Source organism: Balaenoptera musculus, chromosome 8 (assembly GCF_009873245.2).
Source record: "Balaenoptera musculus isolate JJ_BM4_2016_0621 chromosome 8, mBalMus1.pri.v3, whole genome shotgun sequence".
Lineage (NCBI taxonomy): Eukaryota > Metazoa > Chordata > Mammalia > Artiodactyla > Balaenopteridae > Balaenoptera > Balaenoptera musculus.
In genome coordinates this window covers 44,743,695-44,762,725 of record NC_045792.1, presented here as the reverse complement: position 1 = coordinate 44,762,725, position 19,031 = coordinate 44,743,695, and the positions used below count along the sequence as shown (strand labels likewise).

General features: G+C 48.1%; 1 protein-coding gene across 2 annotated transcripts; it reads right to left on the bottom strand.

Annotated features, from left to right (window-relative positions):
- Window positions 1-559: 559 nt before the first annotated feature.
- FZD4 (frizzled class receptor 4) lies at window positions 560-9,676 on the bottom strand. Of its 2 annotated transcripts, XM_036861182.1 has the most exons (3): window positions 9,026-9,676; window positions 5,630-6,892; window positions 560-4,858 (listed from the first exon to the last, which is right to left on the bottom strand). In XM_036861182.1, exons 1-3 carry the CDS (start codon window positions 9,308-9,310, stop codon window positions 4,766-4,768), a joined length of 1,641 nt encoding a protein of 546 aa, XP_036717077.1. In that variant the 5' UTR covers window positions 9,311-9,676; the 3' UTR covers window positions 560-4,765. The 2 variants fall into 2 exon arrangements, with proteins under 2 accessions (XP_036717077.1, XP_036717076.1); XM_036861181.1 differs by having other exon boundaries at window positions 560-6,892; window positions 9,026-9,405.
- Between the last annotated feature and the right edge of the window lie 9,355 nt (window positions 9,677-19,031).

Genomic DNA, 19,031 nt, shown 5'->3' with positions numbered 1-19,031 from the left:
GATACAACGTACTCCCATGTCTATTACACGAAACAGAACAATTTTGTACCCAGAAAAATAAAAAAATCTTTTAATGAAAATCTGAAGTTAAAAGAAAAAGCTCTTTCCCCTTTTCAAGAGGCCTGAAGCTCTAGCAGTGATAGGGAAACTTTTTTCAGGCTGCCAGATTAAGTCAAAGGGACTGGGAAGGTGTGTAAAAATGGTTACATGTATTGGAAATGCCAAAAAGGGGTGTCATGGGGTGACAGCTTGAGAACCATAGTCACATCCGAAGCATCATGTGACCACTTGAGTGTTACTGATGACCACAGTAGTGATAAAGTCTGTTGACTTTGGATCTCGGGGGTTTGCTGACCCAAGAGAAATCCCAGGGGGGGAAAATAGCACCAGCAAAAAAAAAAAAAAGACAACGAGGCTCTCGGAAAGAGGCTCTCCCTCTGCCCTGCAAACCCAATTCTCTATTTCTCACTGCTGGGTAAGCATGCTTCCCAGGGGCTTTCAGACATCTGCAGGAACAGGCCAAATCACACACCAGCTACTAAACAAAACTTTATTTTCCTTTGATACAAAAATTAAATAGCAAAGTTTATTTATTTATTTTTGTACAGTGATAAATTAGAAATTTACAGTACAGACATCAATGCAGACATACGTTTGTACATCCTCAAAAGCAGGGTCCATTTCCTCTGACGTTCAGCAATTCGTTCAGGGCATGTAGGAGGGGTCTGCCTGGTACCTCTATGTCGAACATCTGAAAGTCCCTCAGGTAGGCCACGAGGTGGCCGGAGCTTGGGTGGCATGGGAGCCCGAGAACAGCCGCAGAGCACGAGCGTGTCTGCCTCACCAGCAGGCCGAATTTCATCTCTGCATAGATCACACCTGATATTTATTCTGACTTTCCTACAAAGAGCTCAAGGGGCCTTTGTCCTCCTTCCTTCTAAAGTCTCACAACATCCCTGTGAGGTAGGAAAAAATTCAGGACCACCTAGATGCCCCACGGGGAGACACCTGGAAAGCAGCCTCCCCTCCCCAAACCCTCAGCCATACCAGCCCGAGCCCTCAGCAGGATGGGGGAAGGTGCACACCTGGGAGAGCAGATGGACCCAGCCTCCATGGGGCAGGGGCTCCCGCCCCCTCCCCGGAAGCCTTCTGGGATGACAGTGGTCATGTACTGAATATTGTAGGCGATCAGGGAGCTACAAAAGCTTGGAGGACGCGGCTCATAGGACCCCAAGCAGGCCCTCTACAAGTTGCCTGGGTGAATACTGGGAATTTGCTGATGCAAAGAAGAAGGGAAACAAGGCAAATCAGGAATAGGCAACTGGGTGTACCAAGGAGAAGAGGCCTATTGGGGAGATCCGGGGTTCACTTCCCTCCAGGTAACACCCAGTGGGCCATCACTGCACATGTGCATGGCAAGAGGCAGCAGCAGACAGCTCAAACCAGGCCGCAGCCAAACAAAATCCATTATTTAAGGCTCTGGTATCTGATCCTTGGTAGGAGCAAAATGCTCTCCTAGGAGTTTCCAAGATCTACAGCCTAGGCCCAGAAGAAAAATGAGAACCCGGGTCCTTTGCCAGATATAATACAAACCCAGACGGGGACTCTGAACCCAAGTATAATAAAGGAACAAAAAGAACCATCAGAGTCCAATGACTCGACATCTCGGGCTGGAATAGCAACTCTCTCCAAACTCCTCCATCACAGAATGAAATGCAGGATGTGTAACAGATCGATTCTGGGGGCTCCTTCCAGAGTCTGGGCTCCACAACCCTCTCCCCTAACTGCGGTTGTGGCCACCTTGCTAGAAGCTGAGGCTTGCACCATCCTGGTGAAATCTTAAGTTGAGTCTGCCTTCCAGGGCTGAGGCTGTCGAGTTTCTCTTTACACCCTCAGGCCTCAGCTTGGTTCCTAACACTGAATTCCGTGACCAGGGGGCTGAGGGGGGCCAGAGAGGACGGAGCTGGGGGTGCTGGTAACATCACAATTCAGAACCTAGATACAGAAGTTTCCCAGGTTCCAGGTTTGGAGGATGCAGGGGAGGGAGGGCCAGGGGAAAGCAAAGTCAGAGAGCATCTCAGGGAAATAAAAAGTGTCACCGCTTCTCCTGTTCCAGGTCCCTGAGTAAGCTGCCAGATCAGAAGCAGTCTCAGAGATCAGGAAACGGGTCTCCATAGAGGAAAAAGGATATGAATCAACCAAGTAGCTCCATCTGGCGGTCCTGGCCAGTTCCACTCTTCCCATGTTCCTCTGCCCTGAGGTGTGGCCTTTATGAAGGAGGAGAAAGGAGTTTGCCAGAGAGGAGGCTGGACAGAGGTGCCCTTGGTCCCTGTTGAGGCCAAGGGATTTTGTAGGAAGCTATAATTATACCTACTTATCCTAGATTTCCGAGAAAGAAAAAGAACGCTAACCTTTTCCCTAGCAAGATGCTGTCCTCAAATTCACCTGTACGAGTCACCAGAACACCCCAAGCCCTAAACTGCCTGCTCCCGAAGCCATAGTAGCTGTGGGAGTTCATGTCCTTGTAGCCAATGTTTGTGATCTTCCTAGGAGATTTCCACGGAGACTGTCATGAAACAGAGCTGATGCTTTCTGGCAAAACCCCTGTGAATCGATTTGCAGGGAATCCTGGGAAGGGATAAGTGATGTGTTAAAGGGAGAAAGACCCAGGAAGAGGTTTATGGGATGGTGACAGTGGAACAGATGGCAATTCAGTAGCCCCTGCTCCTTCCTGAAACCAATGGCCAAGTTCAGCAGACCCAGGGGCATCCCAATGCAGGTCAGTTAGAAGAACAGAGCTGACCCTCCCTGACATCCCCTAAGGTGCCTAACACAGGGCTTTACACACAGTTAGCACTCAATTAATGTGCTGATAATTAACTTTTTTAAAACCAATACCAACTTAACAGGTGATGGATTCGTTTCAAGGTAACTGATATCTAACTCTTCGGCCACAAAGCTCTTTTCTTAAAACCGTAAACACTCTCCATCGTCTGGAATGTGAAAGGAACGGCCTATAAGCCTGTGACATTGCCAAGGCTACTCATCTATTCTGCACCGATGACGACTTCTGATCAAATATATATTTCTCCTGTGAAGGCAAGAGATTTATGGAAGAGACACGTTACAACCCAGAAAGCTCCAAAACTTGGGGGTCCAGGTTCACCCAAGTACTCTTATTGTTACTTATTTGTTACTATTCATAAATGTTGAGCACCCTCTCCATGCCGGGCCCTCTGCTAGGTGCTGCGTCGGTCACACGATCACTGAAACATTACAAAGAGAACTGCATTACAATCCCCTGCCTGGTCCTTCTTTCCTTTCCTGGGCCAGAGTCTCCGCACAACTCCCAAGACACTGGAGCAGAGCGTGAGTAAGGGCAGGCTCTGCCCCTGGGTGCATGCTCCAGGGCCCCGGCCAGCTATGGGAACCATCTGCAAGCAGCACGGGGCGTTCACATTTTACATTTCATAGGCGATGCAGTCTCAGATGGAGTTCAACTGGTCCTTCTGGGGATCATTTCTCATGCTCCTGGAGCCCTGACCCAGAGTCCAGCCAAGGTACTCAGGCTCAGCACACACAGCAGGGGCCACCGGTGCCCACTTAGCATCTGTGTCCAAAGCCCCAAGACTTTGCCTTCTAAAACATGCAACAGACCTTACGTGCATCTTCATCTCAGACAGCTCAAGAACCACACCACAACAGAGAAAGAAGAAAGGAAAATGTCAAACCAGGGGGCATAAAGCTCAAACAAAAAAAAGACATGCTTATTTCCAGAATTTGAACTCCTATTTGGAATTTTGAGTCCCTGGAAATATTTTTCCACAAAGAAATGTGATAAAAGAGCTTTCCTACCTGTTTTAAAGGGGGGAGGAGCATGAATAAATAAATGAGTCATCGCAAGGTAGTTGCTGAAGCAAAGACAGGTATGAACTTCAAGGACAGCAACCTGTGACATCGTCAATAATTTGTCCCAGAGATCTGGTGATTAGAAGGCCTCAGGCGGGTTAGGAGAAAGGCCAGTTACAATTTTAAAAGAATTGCAGCTTTTGAGAGTCTGCTAGGGGGTACCCCCTTGCAAGGAACATAAAGCATAAATTTTAAAAGCTCTGGATACCTCTGCAAAAGGCAATTAAGACCTGTGCTGTTAGAGTTTGCAGTTCATTTCATATGGTCTACACTTTATTCCCTACGAACCAATCAAGCTCCTGGCTGGCATTCTGGAGATTCATTAAGCACCATATAAATACTCCAGGCCACACTGCCTCCAAGGAAATCTTATACGGAGCCCTTGCCAATTACTAGGAAATAATTATGCACCAAGTAGTTGGATTAGCTGTCCTTAGCTCCTTTTACAAAATTGAAAAAGTCTCCATTGTGGTAAGTAGACCAGACTCTGATAACATTCTTATGCTAAAGGGAAAAAAAAGGCACTATCATTCTGAGAATGCAAGCTGACCATAGCTTTAAAGTCAGCTGAGTAACTATTATGTCATGGTCCAAGAATGTGCTTTTAATTGTAATTGACACACACAAATTACATAGCTAATCTGTGTGAATGCAAAGTTGCCAAGAAACTTAACATTTTAGCTCTTCCAGACTGGCGTCTGCATAGATGCAATCACACAAAGTAAAATATATTAAGTCCCCGTTGCTCAATGCAGTCGGTCTCTGGGGTGGGTAAGGTAAGTCGAGTTGGTAAATATCATTTTCCTCTGAATTAAGTGATTGTCAAGAAAGTGAATCACCCTTCCTTTCCCCCTCATTAGGCATGCTGCAGTGCAAAAATTCCTATAAAAATACCTGTTTTTGAGTCATTAACGTAAAATGGAGAAAACAGCAGCAGCCTAGGGCAGAGCTGTTGAAATTTAAGAGGAAGAGAGAGAAGAAAAATCCACTGGATACCTTATGTGTGTTTGTACAGTACTTTTGTTTGTTCAAACAATTCTGTTTTATGACAAAGGCACTGAAAGATTCTGACACCACCTCTTGGGAGAGCAATCCACAAAGTTCTAAACAGCAGACAGTACACCACAGAAAATGTTTATGTTAGACCAGCCAAACTATAAAACTCTTGTAACACTTCTCTGAACCCAGCGTTTCCAGTGTTTATAGATCGCTTTGCTATCTGAAATACCCAGTTAGTATTTAAAATTTTTAAAGGGTTAAAAAAGTTAATCTTTCTCCCTGCAAGTTGCCTACTCACAGCTCAAATCCCACCCTGCAGGGAAAAGCAGCATCGCCCTGGACCTCCTGGAATCTAGGCAGGACCTCCACGCTCCAAGCTGCGACCTGCTAAAGTGATCAATGTTTTGATTTTTCACAGCTTTGAAAGCCTCTAACCGGCTTTTCCATTTTGGATCATTCCAAAGTCCGCAGCAAAATCATTAGTTTTTATGATGCTGGGGGAAGATGGGGGAGAGTGGTGGAGGGTTATGGGGGTCACTTAAGTGTTGCTAGCTTGTTCAAACTGAGATTCACTGCATGAAGCTTTTAGTAGCATTTGCACTGCAATGCTGGCATGCCCCCTTCAAAATCTGGAAAGCGTGGAGGCTGGCTAGCCTTACACCACAGTTTCATTGCCTCTCCCAGGCTTCACCCAACCATTCCCTCTTTTTTCTCTCTTTACCTTCCCAGAATTCACCAATCTGTTGGAACACTTCTGCCACGTGTGAAGAGTTTTGGCAGACCAAATCCACATGCCTGAAGTGATGCCTACCAGCAAAGACATAAAAATTTTCAACATCTCAACCGCCATATTGGAGTCATCTGCGGAATACCGGAAGAGCGCCCAGTTGGAGATTTCATAGAAATAACAGGCAATCACACAGGTTGCAGGCACGGTGTACAGGACTGAGAAGACCCCAATCTTGACCATCAGCCTTTCCAACTTGTCTGTCTTTGTCCCATCCTTTTGAAGATTCGACCGAATTTTGAACAAGGCCACCAAGCCTGCAGCAATGAACAAGGTTCCAATCACCAAGTAAGTGAAGAGGGGAGCCACCACAAAGCCCGTGAGGGCATCAAGGTTTTGGTTCCCCACATAGCACAGGCCAGTCAATTCATCTGCATCCACCAGTCTCATAATCAAGATGACAATGGTTTTCACTGCAGGGATAGCCCAGGCTGCAATGTGGAAATAAGAGCTGTGCATTTCAATGGCTTCATGACCCCATTTGAGTCCCGCTGCCAAAAACCAAGTGAGTGTCAGAATAACCCACCAGATGGAACTGGCCATTCCAAAAAAGTACATCAGCAAGAAAATGATTGCACATCCTGTGTTCTTAAGTCCTTCTTGGATGAGAACAGGTTCTGCTGCCTCTTCAAAATCGCAGGATATCCTTTCCCGGCCTACAGTCAGCCTGACAATATAAGCAATGCTATAAATATTATAGCACATACTGAGAAATATGATGGGGCGCTCCGGGTAGGAAAACCTGGCAGAATCGATCAGGAAGGTCAGCACAGTGAAGGCGGTGGAGATGAAGCACAAGCTGGCCCACACGGCCATCCAGATATCGGTGAACTCCTTGGCCGAGCGGCTGTATAAGCCAGCATCATAGCCGCACTTGAGAACGCAGTTCAGGCTCCTCTTCACCCAGATGTACTGATCAGAGTTGGTCCCCACGGAATGGCACTCTTCCCCAGGCTGGATGGGGGTTTTGTGAGGTAAGGGCACCTCCTCATCACCTGGCCCTTCCATGCACATGTGGTTGTGGTCATTCTGTGGTGGGAATTTGCTGCAGTTCAGGCTCTCCGGCCAGGCAAATCCAAATTCCTTCAGGACAGGCTCGCAACGTCTCTTGACCGAAAGACACATCCCGCCGCAGGGGCCGATGGGGATATTGACCTTCTCTGTGCACATGGGCACATACACGGAACAAAGGAAGAACTGGAAAAGTCATGAAACGAGCAAAGAAAACAATGACTTGGAAGTTTGACCAAAGGCTTGCACAAAACTGACTTGAATGCTTCTGGGCAAAGTATGCATCTACTTTTAAATCAGTCTACGGGGTGTCTGTTGACTCTGACCTCAAACAAATGTGCCTAATAATCCATCACTTGCACACTTTTTTTCTTTTGGGTCTAGTAATCCTTTCCAGGAGAACATAGATAAATAAATATATAAAAGGGACTCAAAGAATTACATAATCCCTTTTTGCACAACACTTAGGGAAATAAACCTTAAAAAGCTGACTTTGAGTCTCCCTCCCCTTTCAGCTACTATTTGAAAGAGCTGGACAGACTAATCAAATGACTCAGTCCTTTGGGTGATGGGGTGATTTATTTTTACCCCCATTTCTTTATCACCGTAAAAATAAATGTAAAAAAAAAAAGTAGATACGGCTTCTCTCATGTTAATATTCTCTCCTTTCTCTATTTTATCCCCTAAAATTATTTTTTTAACCAGTCTCATATTGAAAGAGAAAATGTCCTCACTGAGATACTGTTAAATCCAAGGATGGGATGCAGGTTGAAGCCTCTGGATACCAGGGGTTTGTTTGGCCAGGTTTCCTCAAAGAATAATAATGAAGCACAATAGGAAAATATAAATGTTCAGTCCCTGAAGCTGCAATACCAGCAGGGGAGAGTCCAGTTGCTGTCCTCAATTCCTCCAGCATTGATAAACAGTCTGCTTGGCTCCTTACAGATGTTGTCTATGAAGTCTAGAGTTACAAGTAACTATTTTCCAGCATGTAAAGGGATCCAGTCCTGTCCTTCAAAACAGCTTGGCTGCCTCCCCAGGATACATGTAATTAAAAATATATATCCCTGCAAAAGCTGTTTCGCCAACAAAATTGTCACTGATGTCAGGATATGTGCTGTTTCCAAACTGAGAGCTAGAGAATCATTTTCTCAAGTTTTTATAACCTAGTTCTAAAGTCCTGAAACTTCCAAAGGGACATTTTACCAGCAACAGGTCTAATCCCAACCATCTTTCTGAAACCACAATCCAACTTTCCAAATGACCTACGTAAAAACATGCACCTAGTAAGTCAGCTGCCTGCCTGTTTCTTATCTCTCAAAAGTTACAACCAGAACCACAGATTTCTAAGGCTTTTAGCCTGGCTAACTATCCTCTATTTCCCCCAACTTCTCTCTTTTCTAAACTTCTAAAAATCACTCATAGCCTCACCAATCAAAACACAACCAGTGTTAACATTTTTAAAAATTTCCTTTCGGTTCTTTTTTTTTTTTTAAATGAACTGGTTGTTGTTATAAGATTATATAATCACCCTGTATATGCAAATTCTTCACTTTTTATGGTAGGATGAACATTATCTATATTATTACATAAGCTTTAACATTTTTAATGACAGCAAAAAAAAAAAACAAAAAAAAAAACAAAAAAACTTCCAATACACAAACCACCTTCTGGAGCTTGACCATACTAACGCCTTTTTCCCAAGTGATATCTTCTCCCCTTCCAAGTACTAAACCTGCCCTTAACCCTGAGGCTAAGAAGGAACTCAAGCCATCGCAGCCATTCCTTACTGCATGACCTCTAAAATCATGCAGGACGACGCGAGGGGCCATTCTGCAGAAACGGGGCAGGGGTGTTTCCTTTAATAACACACCCAAAAAATATGGGGGGAGAAAGGAGGTCGGTGAGGGAGGAGAAGTTCCCGTCTCCTTATCTCTCCTTCCAAGTCTTAGCTGCAGCTGGCTGCCCTGCCTGGGACTCGCCCACCGAGCAGCGGCGGCCAGAATCCTTGGCAAAGATAACTCTCGGCTCCACTGGGGTTAGGGGCTTGGCCAGACACGGGTGGGCAGGGGAGAAAAACGGAAGGGCGGGGTGTAAGAGTGGGTTCTTTCGCAGGCCAGATGACTTACACAATGTTTTGGCTTCCAGTCCCTGAGAAGGGACAGAAAAGTGGGGGTGGGAATGGAAACCACTTCTCCAGGATAGTTAATACCCTTCACACTTAGGAAGGGGGCAGGGGGCTTGACTTGGCAAGGGCTCCACGGAGTTAGTTTGGGGCGTCCCTGCCCAAGGGGTCCCGCCCGGGGTAGGGGCGCCCACCTGCAGCTGGCTGGAGCAGCCGTACTGGATGAGCGGCGTGAAAGTTGTCAGCTGCAGCTCGGCGTCCGTCTGCAGCTCGTGCCCCACCAGGTTGGGCATCTTGGTCACGTTGTAGCCCAGGTTCTGGCACATAGAGATGCGGATGGGGTCGCAGCGCCGCTCCTCCTCGTCCCCGAAGCCCCGCGCCGGCCTCAGGAGCAGCAGCAAGAGTAGCAGCAGCCGCAGGCTGAGACCGACGCCCCCGGGGGCCCCCAGGACGCGCGGCCCTGCGCCCCGCCAGGCCATGGCCAGAGCCGGGGGGCAGCGGCGGCGGTGGCGAGGGCTGCTCCAGCAGACACCCCCAGTTTGCAAGGGGGAGCCGGCTGCCCGCGCTGCTCCCAGCTCCGGGAAAGGAAGTGTGATAAGGCGCCAAGGGCGACGAGGGGGCAGCGGCCGGGCTCTCCAGCAGCTGCGCGCGACTGTGTGGGGTATTAGACGCCCCCGGCCGGGGCCGAAGGACAGACTGCGAGGGTCATGGCCACAGGCGGCGAGCCCCCAACCCGGCGCCGGCCGCGGTCGCTCAGCGTCTCCGCGAAGCCCGCCAGCACGCAGCGCCGCACCGCTCTCACCACCCGAGCCCTCCGAGGCGCTGGAGGTTTGCTGGGCGGTGGCGGGACGGGACGGACAGCGCGCCTCTCCAATGGCCGGGCGCCGTGGCCAGCGAGGGGCGGGGCCGCTCTGCCCTGGGCAGGGTCAGGCTCCCGCCCGCCCGCCCCCCTCCTCCGCCCCTCCCTCCCGTCCCGTAGCGCTCCGCCCCGCTTCCCGGCTCTCACTTTCCTCCCACCCGGTTCCCGGCGCTCGGGGGCCAGGCGGGGATGGAGCCGAGACGCTCCAGCCGGGCCAGCCTGCCCCTTCTGTCCCAGGTGAGAAGCGCTCCCAGAGGAGTCGGCTCCCTTTTCCTTTTTTCTTCCAGCTGTCACCTCAGCCCGTGGCCACTTCCCCATCAAGCAGAGAAACGTATACAAAGAACACGGGATTTGGATTTACAAAGATTGTGGCTTTAAATCCGGCTGTGTGACCTTGAGCAAATGGCTCAGCCTCTCGGCGTCAGTTTCCTCATCCGTAAAGAGACTTGGGAGGATTAGAGATAACGCGTAAAGTGCTTAAGCACCGTGCCTGGTACAGCGTGAGCTCGCAGCTATTTTCACTCCGAACTTGCTTGGGTTGGAGCCCGTCCCCCTCTCCCCGCCCCCAGCCTCGGCCTGACCTGCACCCGGGAGCTGTCTGTCTCCAGCCGCGAATGGGGGAGGCGCCCCGGAGCAGCCGACCAGCCAACGGTCTCGCGCTCCGATTTCCTCACCGTATGAAATGAAATTCCACAGGGGGATTCGAAAGGAAATGAGACCGGGACGCTCCGTGCTTCTCGGCCCGCCGCCCTTCCTGTCTCGGGGACACGGTTTCTAAATAAGGTTGGGAGGGTGAGAGGGCAGGAGGGGAGAAGCCTGACCTGTGCATGGGGGGCTGAGAAGGCGCACAACCGCCGGGGCTCCCCTTCCCCAGCCTCCTGGGCATCCCTCCCCTGCAGCCTGCATCTCTTTCTGACTTATTCTGCTTCTGCGGGAGTCCTGGGGCTCATGCCAGCCGTTTTTCGATCCAACTTTTCCCTCTCACTCCCAGCCCTTCTCCCCACCCGCCCCTCCTTGGACGGAGCTTTGTGCTAGCCCACACTCTCCACTTTCCAGTCGGGCCAGGGAAACCCTCAGCAGGTGGATTCCTAAGCCATTTACTCGTTGCAGGACTGTGGTCAAGCCAGTGTGCCTCTCGGAGCCTCAGACTGGCCATCTGTAAAATAAGGAAGTTCATATCTCCCCCCACACAGTTGTTCTGAGTTAAATGAGATAATGCGTGTAAATCGTTGAGCGCACTGACACATCCTAAGCGCCGAATAACTTGGTTATTGTTCTTGTTGTGGGACATCTTCTGCAGCCCAGGTCTGAGGATCTGGGTTAAGAGCTTTCTACTCTCTTCCTGAGGTATTTTGGCCCAACACTTATAGCACTGTTTTCCAGGGACTTGATGACAGGCACCAAGTTTTAATGTGTGTTTATAACCTCCCATTTCAGCTAAGTCTGGCATATGGCAGAGGCTGGATGCAAGTTGGAAGGAGCTCTGTACCACTCATGTGGTGCCCATTCATCTCTGCGGAGTAATGCTTGAGACCATTGGCCTACAGAGATGAATAAATGATTAGATGAATGAATCAAATGAATAGATGATTCTCACCCTGTAGGAACTCACAGGAGGAGACAAAGAATAAAAAGACAACTGTAGGGGTCTTCCCTGGTGGCGCAGTGGTTGAGAATCTGCCCGCTAATGCGGGGAACACGGGTTCGAGCCCTGGTCTGGGAAGATCCCACATGCCGCGGAGCAACTAGGCCCATGAGCCACAACTACTGGGCCTGCGCGTCTGGAGCCTGTGCTCCGCAACAAGAGAGGCCGCGATAGTGAGAGGCCTGCGCACCGCGATGAAGAGTGGCCCCCACTTGCCACAACTAGAGAAAGCCCTCACACACAAACGAAGACTCAACACAGCCAAAATAAATTAAAAAAAAAAAATGACAACTGTAACTCGATGTGTAAGTGCACACAGAGAGAATTGTGGGTAAATTGAAGGTAGAGGTAGCTGAGTTTGGAGGGCTGCCCAAAGGGGGATGATCAGCAGAATTCTGAGCTACTGGACAAAGCAGAGCTATGTGCGATTGGCACTTCTCCTACGGCACTTGCGGGGAGGGAAGGGGAGCTTGCTTTGTGCTAAAGATATGTGTACATGGTTTATTAAACAATGGAGTCCGTGAGGTCAAGGAGCAGGAGCTGTCCCTCGCACAGGGCCTGGCACACAGAGGGAACCCACTGGTGTTGGGTGAAGGAATACCATTAAGTCAATAACAAGTAACTCATATAGAACCTTTGCTTTGTGCCAGATACTGTTTTACACACTTTACATGCATTATGTCATTTATTTCACACAACAGCCTGAGAAAACTGATGTTCCGAGAGGTTAAGCAGTTTGCCCAAGAACACAGAGTAAGTGACAGAGAAGGACTCAGATGCATATCTGCCTGGCCCAGAAGTCTGTGTGCATGGCACTGCTCTTACAGAGGAAGCTGCTTGACACTTGGCCTAATCCATAGTTAAAGACGATACTTTTGTGATCTGGACCTCTTATTCCTAGAGCCCGGGCATCCCTGCCTCAGCCTGCTTGAAGCGACTGTCTCCTTTGAGAGCACTTGAAAAAGCCCCTTGCCCGTCAGAAGCTTTTCCTGTCAACAGCTTTTCTTTCCCGGCATGGAACTCATCGCAGGTATTTTCCAAAAAAGAAAGCCAGGGGAATCACATTTCAGTCTGAATGTGGAAAGAAAACAAAGACCACGACTTAGAACTAAGTCTGAATGGCCTGGAGCTCCTCAGCCTCCCTCTCACAGAGTGGTTTACACAGTCGACAATCTGCGCCTGGTGACAGGCATGGCATGTTTGTCTTTGTTGCAGAAAACACTTCCCCAAGGGAGTTCCAGGCAGAAGGCTATCCACCCTGTGACACGCAGAGCGTTTAGGAGAGGAGTAGAAGGTACGGACTTGGGAATAGACCTTCTGTTAACCTAAAGGGCAGGCCATGGGTCCCTAGTGGCTCTGGCCTGAGTGCCTGGGCAGCTTCTTAGTCCACTCCCTGAGTAATAAGGATGCAGCCACTTTGGAGCGGCAACAAACATGACTTCAGCGGGCTGTTGGGCAGTTGGAGGGCTCTCCATTTGCATCTAATGAGAGGCTGGGTTCTAATTAACTCCTGTGATGTGTTAATTTTTCAACCTGACATTTTCTGCTCTCATAGATTCTTGTAATGGTTCCTAAATTAAAGGCTGCATTTGAAGACTAACGTTTAGGTTAAAATCCACCACCTAGGGGGGTGGGGGGGGCCTGTAAACATCCTTTCCCTCCTAAGGGAAACCTCTCATTTGCAGTTCTTTGCTAACCCAATTAAGTGCTGAAGTAGTCACCCTAGAGCCTGCTTTTTATTTCCTGCGAAACAATCCAACTAATCCATATTCAATAGCTTCCAAGAAAAGTCTTATTCCAACCACTCATGAAGAAACCAGCTTCTTTGAATCTGAACAGAACATTTAAAACTCACAAAGAGCTGTCTTGATAGAAAATGCAAGAAAGTGGTTCATTATTATCCTGTTTGGTTTTTGAGGGGAAAATTCACTGCGACTAAAACCTCATAAGGATTGGGAATTTACGGTGGGACAACGGAAACACAGGGAGAGGCCAATGCCCCATCCCATGGGTTTATGGACAGTCTAGGTGCTGCATCTTACCCGGCACCCGAACTAGTTATAAAACAAGAACATGTGTACTGAATAAAGCAGAAGGGAACACTAATCTTGCTCAAAGTTGAGGAATCAGAGGCCCCAAGTGGTTAAGTAATGGCAGAGCCAAATCCCCTTCTTATCATGGTTGCACCATTAGCTAGCAGAGAAGAATCAAGTCACCATAGAACTCTTGGGTATCAAGGAATCAAAGCCCTGTTGTTCCTCTTTCCAAGCATAAAATGGTACAGAGGACACTCTTACTTGTTGGTGGTGATGGTTTAATGCACAGATGGGCAACCAATAACCTTTGCAGGAGACAAAAAGTAATGCAAACATTTTATACCTCCACAACCTCGTTTCATTTCAGTATTTATCAGTCAAGCCATTAGCAAATGTTTAATGATGTTTAGTCCAAATAACCATTGTGGACATGTCACTGAGCTGAGTACTGAGTGGTATGCAGATATAAAAGGAGGTCCCTGCCTTCAAGGACCTTATAGTCATATTGGAGGAGATTAAGGCATGAGACCAAGAGTGAAACAAGCTTGTTTATAGTTAAGTGCTTTTTCTTGAGCTCTCTTACTGTATTATACGTTTGGTTTCTTTGTTTCTGTTTTTTAGTTTTGTTTTTTTCAGTCTCCTTCACAATCCTCTGAGGTCAGAGGCTGTGCTGAACAGCAAAGAAAAACACTACCTGACCCAACGAAGGCTCTCAATAGATATTTGTTGAATAAATAAATGAATGGGGGACTCCCCTGGTGGCACAGTGGTTAAGAATCCGCCTGCCAGTGCAGGGGACACGGGTTCGAGCCCTGGTCCGTGAAGATCCCACATGCCACGGAGCAACTAAGCCCATGCATCACAACTACGGAGCCGGCGCTCTAGAGCCCGTAAGCCACAACTACTGAGCCTGTGTGCCGCAACTCTTGAAGTCCGTGCACCTAGAGCCCATGCTCTGCAACAAGAGAAGCCACCGCAATGAGAAGCCTGCGTACTGCAAGGAAGAGTAGCCCCCGCTCGCCGTAACTAGAGAAAGCCCGTGCGCAACAACAAAGACCCAACGCAGCCAACAATAAATAAATAAATAAATAAATAAATAAATTTTAAAAAATAAAATAAATGAATGGTTCAGACTATAAGTGCTCTAGTTCTTCAGAAAAAGAGAGCCTTTATTATGTGCTGGGTATAGGCGACAACCAAAATACAACCTAACTGGTCCCAGAATGATGGTCAAGTCTATTCTATAAGCCACTCCTGCAAAACAGCTTTCAGCTTTCCTCTGAACTTGGTTGTTTTGCCAATCATTTATCTTCCTTTTCTATTTTATTGTGCCAATTCCTAAGTCTTTTAAGGTAGAAAAGTGTCTTGACCAAATTGTTGTTTGATTCAGAAGCCTGTTTCTCTACTTCATAAATCAGCTGAAGACATTTTCTTATCACTGTTCATTGGTTAGTTGACCACTCATTTCATTATTGTCAGCTAAAGCCATTAGGAATCATACATGCTACAACACAGGCTGTCAGCAGGGATCTCAAGCCAAGGAATTATAAGTCAGGGGATCACCTGTAAATGATACATTTGTAGAAAAATTAGAATGTGAGCTTAGCTATGAGGCATATGTAAATTTCCAAGAGCCCTTGGGAAGCATAGAAAAGAAGGCACCTGTAGTAATATTCTCACAGGCATCACTCTCATCGTTTGATACAGGTGAGATATGAACAGGAATAAAAGTGGTGTTAAATAATTACCAAAGGGTGAACTAGCCACCTGCTATGGATAAGCAAGAACTAGACTAGACAGCGTTCCAGGTGGTGGTTTTAAAACAGCCTCAATTTCTTCGACATTCTTCCCATTAAAGGGCAAAGTATATGTTCCCTTTCCTTGAATCTGGAAGGGGCTGTGACTCCTTCAACCAATAGAGTATGGAGTAAGTGACACTAGGTGACTTCCAAAGCTACGTCATAAAAGGCCTTGCATGGGGCTTCCCTGGTGGCTCAGTGGTTAAGAATCTGCCTGCCAATGCAGGGGACACGGGTTCGAGCCCTGGTCTGGGAAGATCCCACATGCTGTGGGAGCAGCTAAGCCCATGCGCCACAATTACTGAGCCTGTGCTCTAGAGCCCGCGAGCCACAGCTACTAAGCCCGCACGCCTAGAGCCCGTGCTCCTCAACAAAAGAAGCCACCGCAATGAAGACACAATGCAGCCAAAAATAAATAAATAAATAAAATAAAAATATAAAAAAAATAAAAGGCCTTGCAGTTTCTACCTTATTTACTGGGAAATTCATTTTAGAGCTGTGAGCAGCCTTGTAATGTCCAACTACCTTGATACCACCATGCAGGAGAGGCCACATATAGGCTTTCCAGTTGATGGTCCCAGATAATCCTGTCCTTCAGCCATCCCAGGCCAAGTGCCAGAAATGTGAATGAAGAAGCCACCTTGGAAATGGATTCTCTGGCCCCAGTTGTTCTCACCCTCAGCTGTTTGAGTCATCCCGGCCCAGACATTGTGGAGCATAGAAGAACCATCCTTGCTGTGCCTTTCCAAATTCCTGACACACTAAATCCATGGTTGTTGTTTGATGCCTATCTTAGTCCATTTGAGCTGCTGTAACAAAATACCACAGACTGGGTGTCTTATAAGCAGGTATTTATTTCTCCCGGCTCTGGATACTGAGTCTAAGATCAAGGCACCAGTGGATTCAGTGGTAAGGGTCCACCTCCTGGTTCATAGATGGATGCCTTTTCGCTGTGTCCTCACATAGCAAAAGGGACAAGGGAGCTCTCTGGGGTCTCTTTTATCAGGACATTAATCCCATTCGTGCCTGCCCTCATGACCCAATCACCTCCCCAAATCCCCATTTCCAATACGAACACATTGGGGATTGGGATTTCAACATATGAATTTTGAGAGGACACAAACATTCAGTCTTTTGCAATGCCTATAGGTTTAGGTTGGTTTGTTATTCAGCAACATATAACCGCAACAGAAGTAAGTAACAAAATAATCAAAAGAGAGTGTGACTCTGCTAGAGAAAGAATGACTACCCAAAGATGAATAAAGGGACTTTAGATGGGGTAATGTTTTCAGTTGCATGGGGGACAGTTGGGTCATGTTACATGGAAGCATGATTTTGCTATTTTTATTTAGAAGTTAAAGGGCTTCCCTGGTGGAGCAGTGGTTAAGAATCCACCTGCCAATGCAGGGGACACGGGTTTGAGCCCTGGTCAGGGAACTAGATCCCACGTGCCTCGGAGCAACTAAGCCTGTGCACCACAGCTACTGAGCCTGCGCTCTAGAGCCCGCGAGCCACAACTACTGAAGCCGGTGCACCTAGAGCCCATGCTCTGCAACAAGAGAAGCCACTGCAATGAGAAAACCGCGCATCGCAACAAAGAGTAGCCCCCGCTCACCGCAACTAGATGAAGCCTGCACGCAGCAACGAAGACCCAACACAACCAAAAATAAATAAATAAATAAATTTTTTTAAAAAGAAGAGGTTGGGCTTCCCTGGTGGCGCAGTGGTTAAGAATCTGCCTGCCAATGCAGGGGACACGGGTTCGAGCCCTGGTCTGGGAAGATCCCACATGCCGCGGAGCGACTGAGCCCGTGAGCCACAACTACTGAGCCTGCGCGTCTGGAGCCTGTGCTCCGCAATGGGAGAGGCCACGACGGTGAGAGCCCCGCGCACCGTGATGAAGAGTGGCCCCCGCTTGCTGCAACTGGAGAAAGCCCTCTCACAGAAACGAAGACCCAACACAGCCAAAAATAAAAAAATATAAATAAATTAATTAATTAAAAAAAAAAAGTTAACTATGGGGACTTCCCTGGTGGCGCAGTGGATAAGACTCTGTGCTGCCAATGCAGGGGCCCCGGGTTCGATCCCTGGTCAGGGAACTAGATCCCACATGCATGCCACAACTAAGAGTTCGCACGCTGCAACTAAGGAGCCCACGTGTGGCAACTAAGACCAGGTGCAACCAAATAAATAAGAAGTTAAGTATGGTTAAAAGAAGGGTGTGTGACTGCCAAGTTGACAGAGAGTGACTCTGGTAGCTTTGTACTGTGTCCATTTAGCTACAGTAGAACTACATTTTCCAGAATTCCCTTTCTTGCATGGTTCTAGATTGGGATTGGCCACAAGAGAAATTAGCCCGAAACTGGGGAGGTGGAAGTGAAGCAGCGCTTTATGCTCTGAAAGTCAGTGTTGGGTGCCAGGTATGGTGGCAGTTCATGGATGTTGTCCCTAACCGCTGGCTCACTTGCTGGCAGGATCTGGACCTGCGCTATGTCCTTCAGCTTCTCTGAGTCCTGGGCCAGGTGCTTGAGTAATTCTGTGGCCAAGGGCTCGAGCTTTTGCAGGTCACCTGCATCCTCAAGATTAGAGGTGGTTAGAGACAGACACAGGATCCAGTTTGTCCCTGTGGTTCCAGTGTGCCCTCAACTTCTCAAACTTTTTGCCCAGCTTTCCTTCTTAACTGCAGGCCTGGTTGATCTGTACTGACTTCAGGCCCAGTACCCTTGCAGAGTACTGCACTGGCTTCCACAGTTTTGTGAGGTCTGATGCTTTTTATAAATTCTTGATTCTACCTTACCCAAAGTGACTCTGCTTCTTCGATCAAACCCTGACTGATACATCCTATAAAAAAAAGACTCATAGGACGTAAGCTCTAGCAGCTGCCTTAGAGCTCACCTGGTCCACTCCTCATTTCTGAATGGGGAAACTGAGGTCCCAAATGTGACTTGCCCAAGTGGCACATAATAAATGAGTGGTTGAACCAGCTTGCTAACCTGCTCTGTGACCTAAGTATTTGCCAAATTCCTGTTTGACTTATGGAATTGCAACAGGCCTGCTACACCAGATCCTATTATCTATCCAAGCACTTGATTGAGCCCCTTCATATCAGGCACGGTGCTTGGTGTTTTACATAGATGACCTCATTTTGTTTTTTTTTTATTTGCTTACTGATTTGTCTCCAAATGAAATGTTTTAAGGGCTTTCTATTTTTTTTTAATTAATTAATTTATTTATTTATTTTTGGCTGTGTTGGGTCTTCGTTTCTGTGCGAGGGCTTTCTCTAGTTGCGGCGAGTGGGGGCCACTCTTCATCGCGGTGCGCGGGCCTCTCACTGTCGCGGCCTCTCTTGTTGCGGAGCACAGGCTACAGACGCGCAGGCTCAGTAGTTGTGGCTCACGGGCCCAGTTGCTCCGCGGCATGTGGGATCTTCCCAGACCAGGGCTCGAACCCGTGTCCCCTGCATTAGCAGGCAGATTCTCAACCACTGTGCCACCAGGGAAGCCTAGATGACCTCATTTAATCCACTTGCCCTCCAGAGTATATCCTAAAGTACTGCATTATCGATACTTCTGTCCGTCTCCACCAACAAGAGCCGCCCAGCCCTTATCACCCCTCATTCACAACTGACTCTTAACAGGCCTGCTCATTGGCAGTCTCTTCTCTATACAGCAAACAGGGCCGTCTTTACACATCAGCTTCCACCATCAGCTTCCTCTCCTGCTGAAAGCCTGTCAGTGGTTTCCCATTGCTGTTGGATTAAAATGTATCAGGCCTACAAAGTCCCATAAGATCTGGCCCCATCTCCCCTCCGCTTCGGTCACACCCTCTGCCTTGCTCAACGCACTCCAGCTACAGCGACCT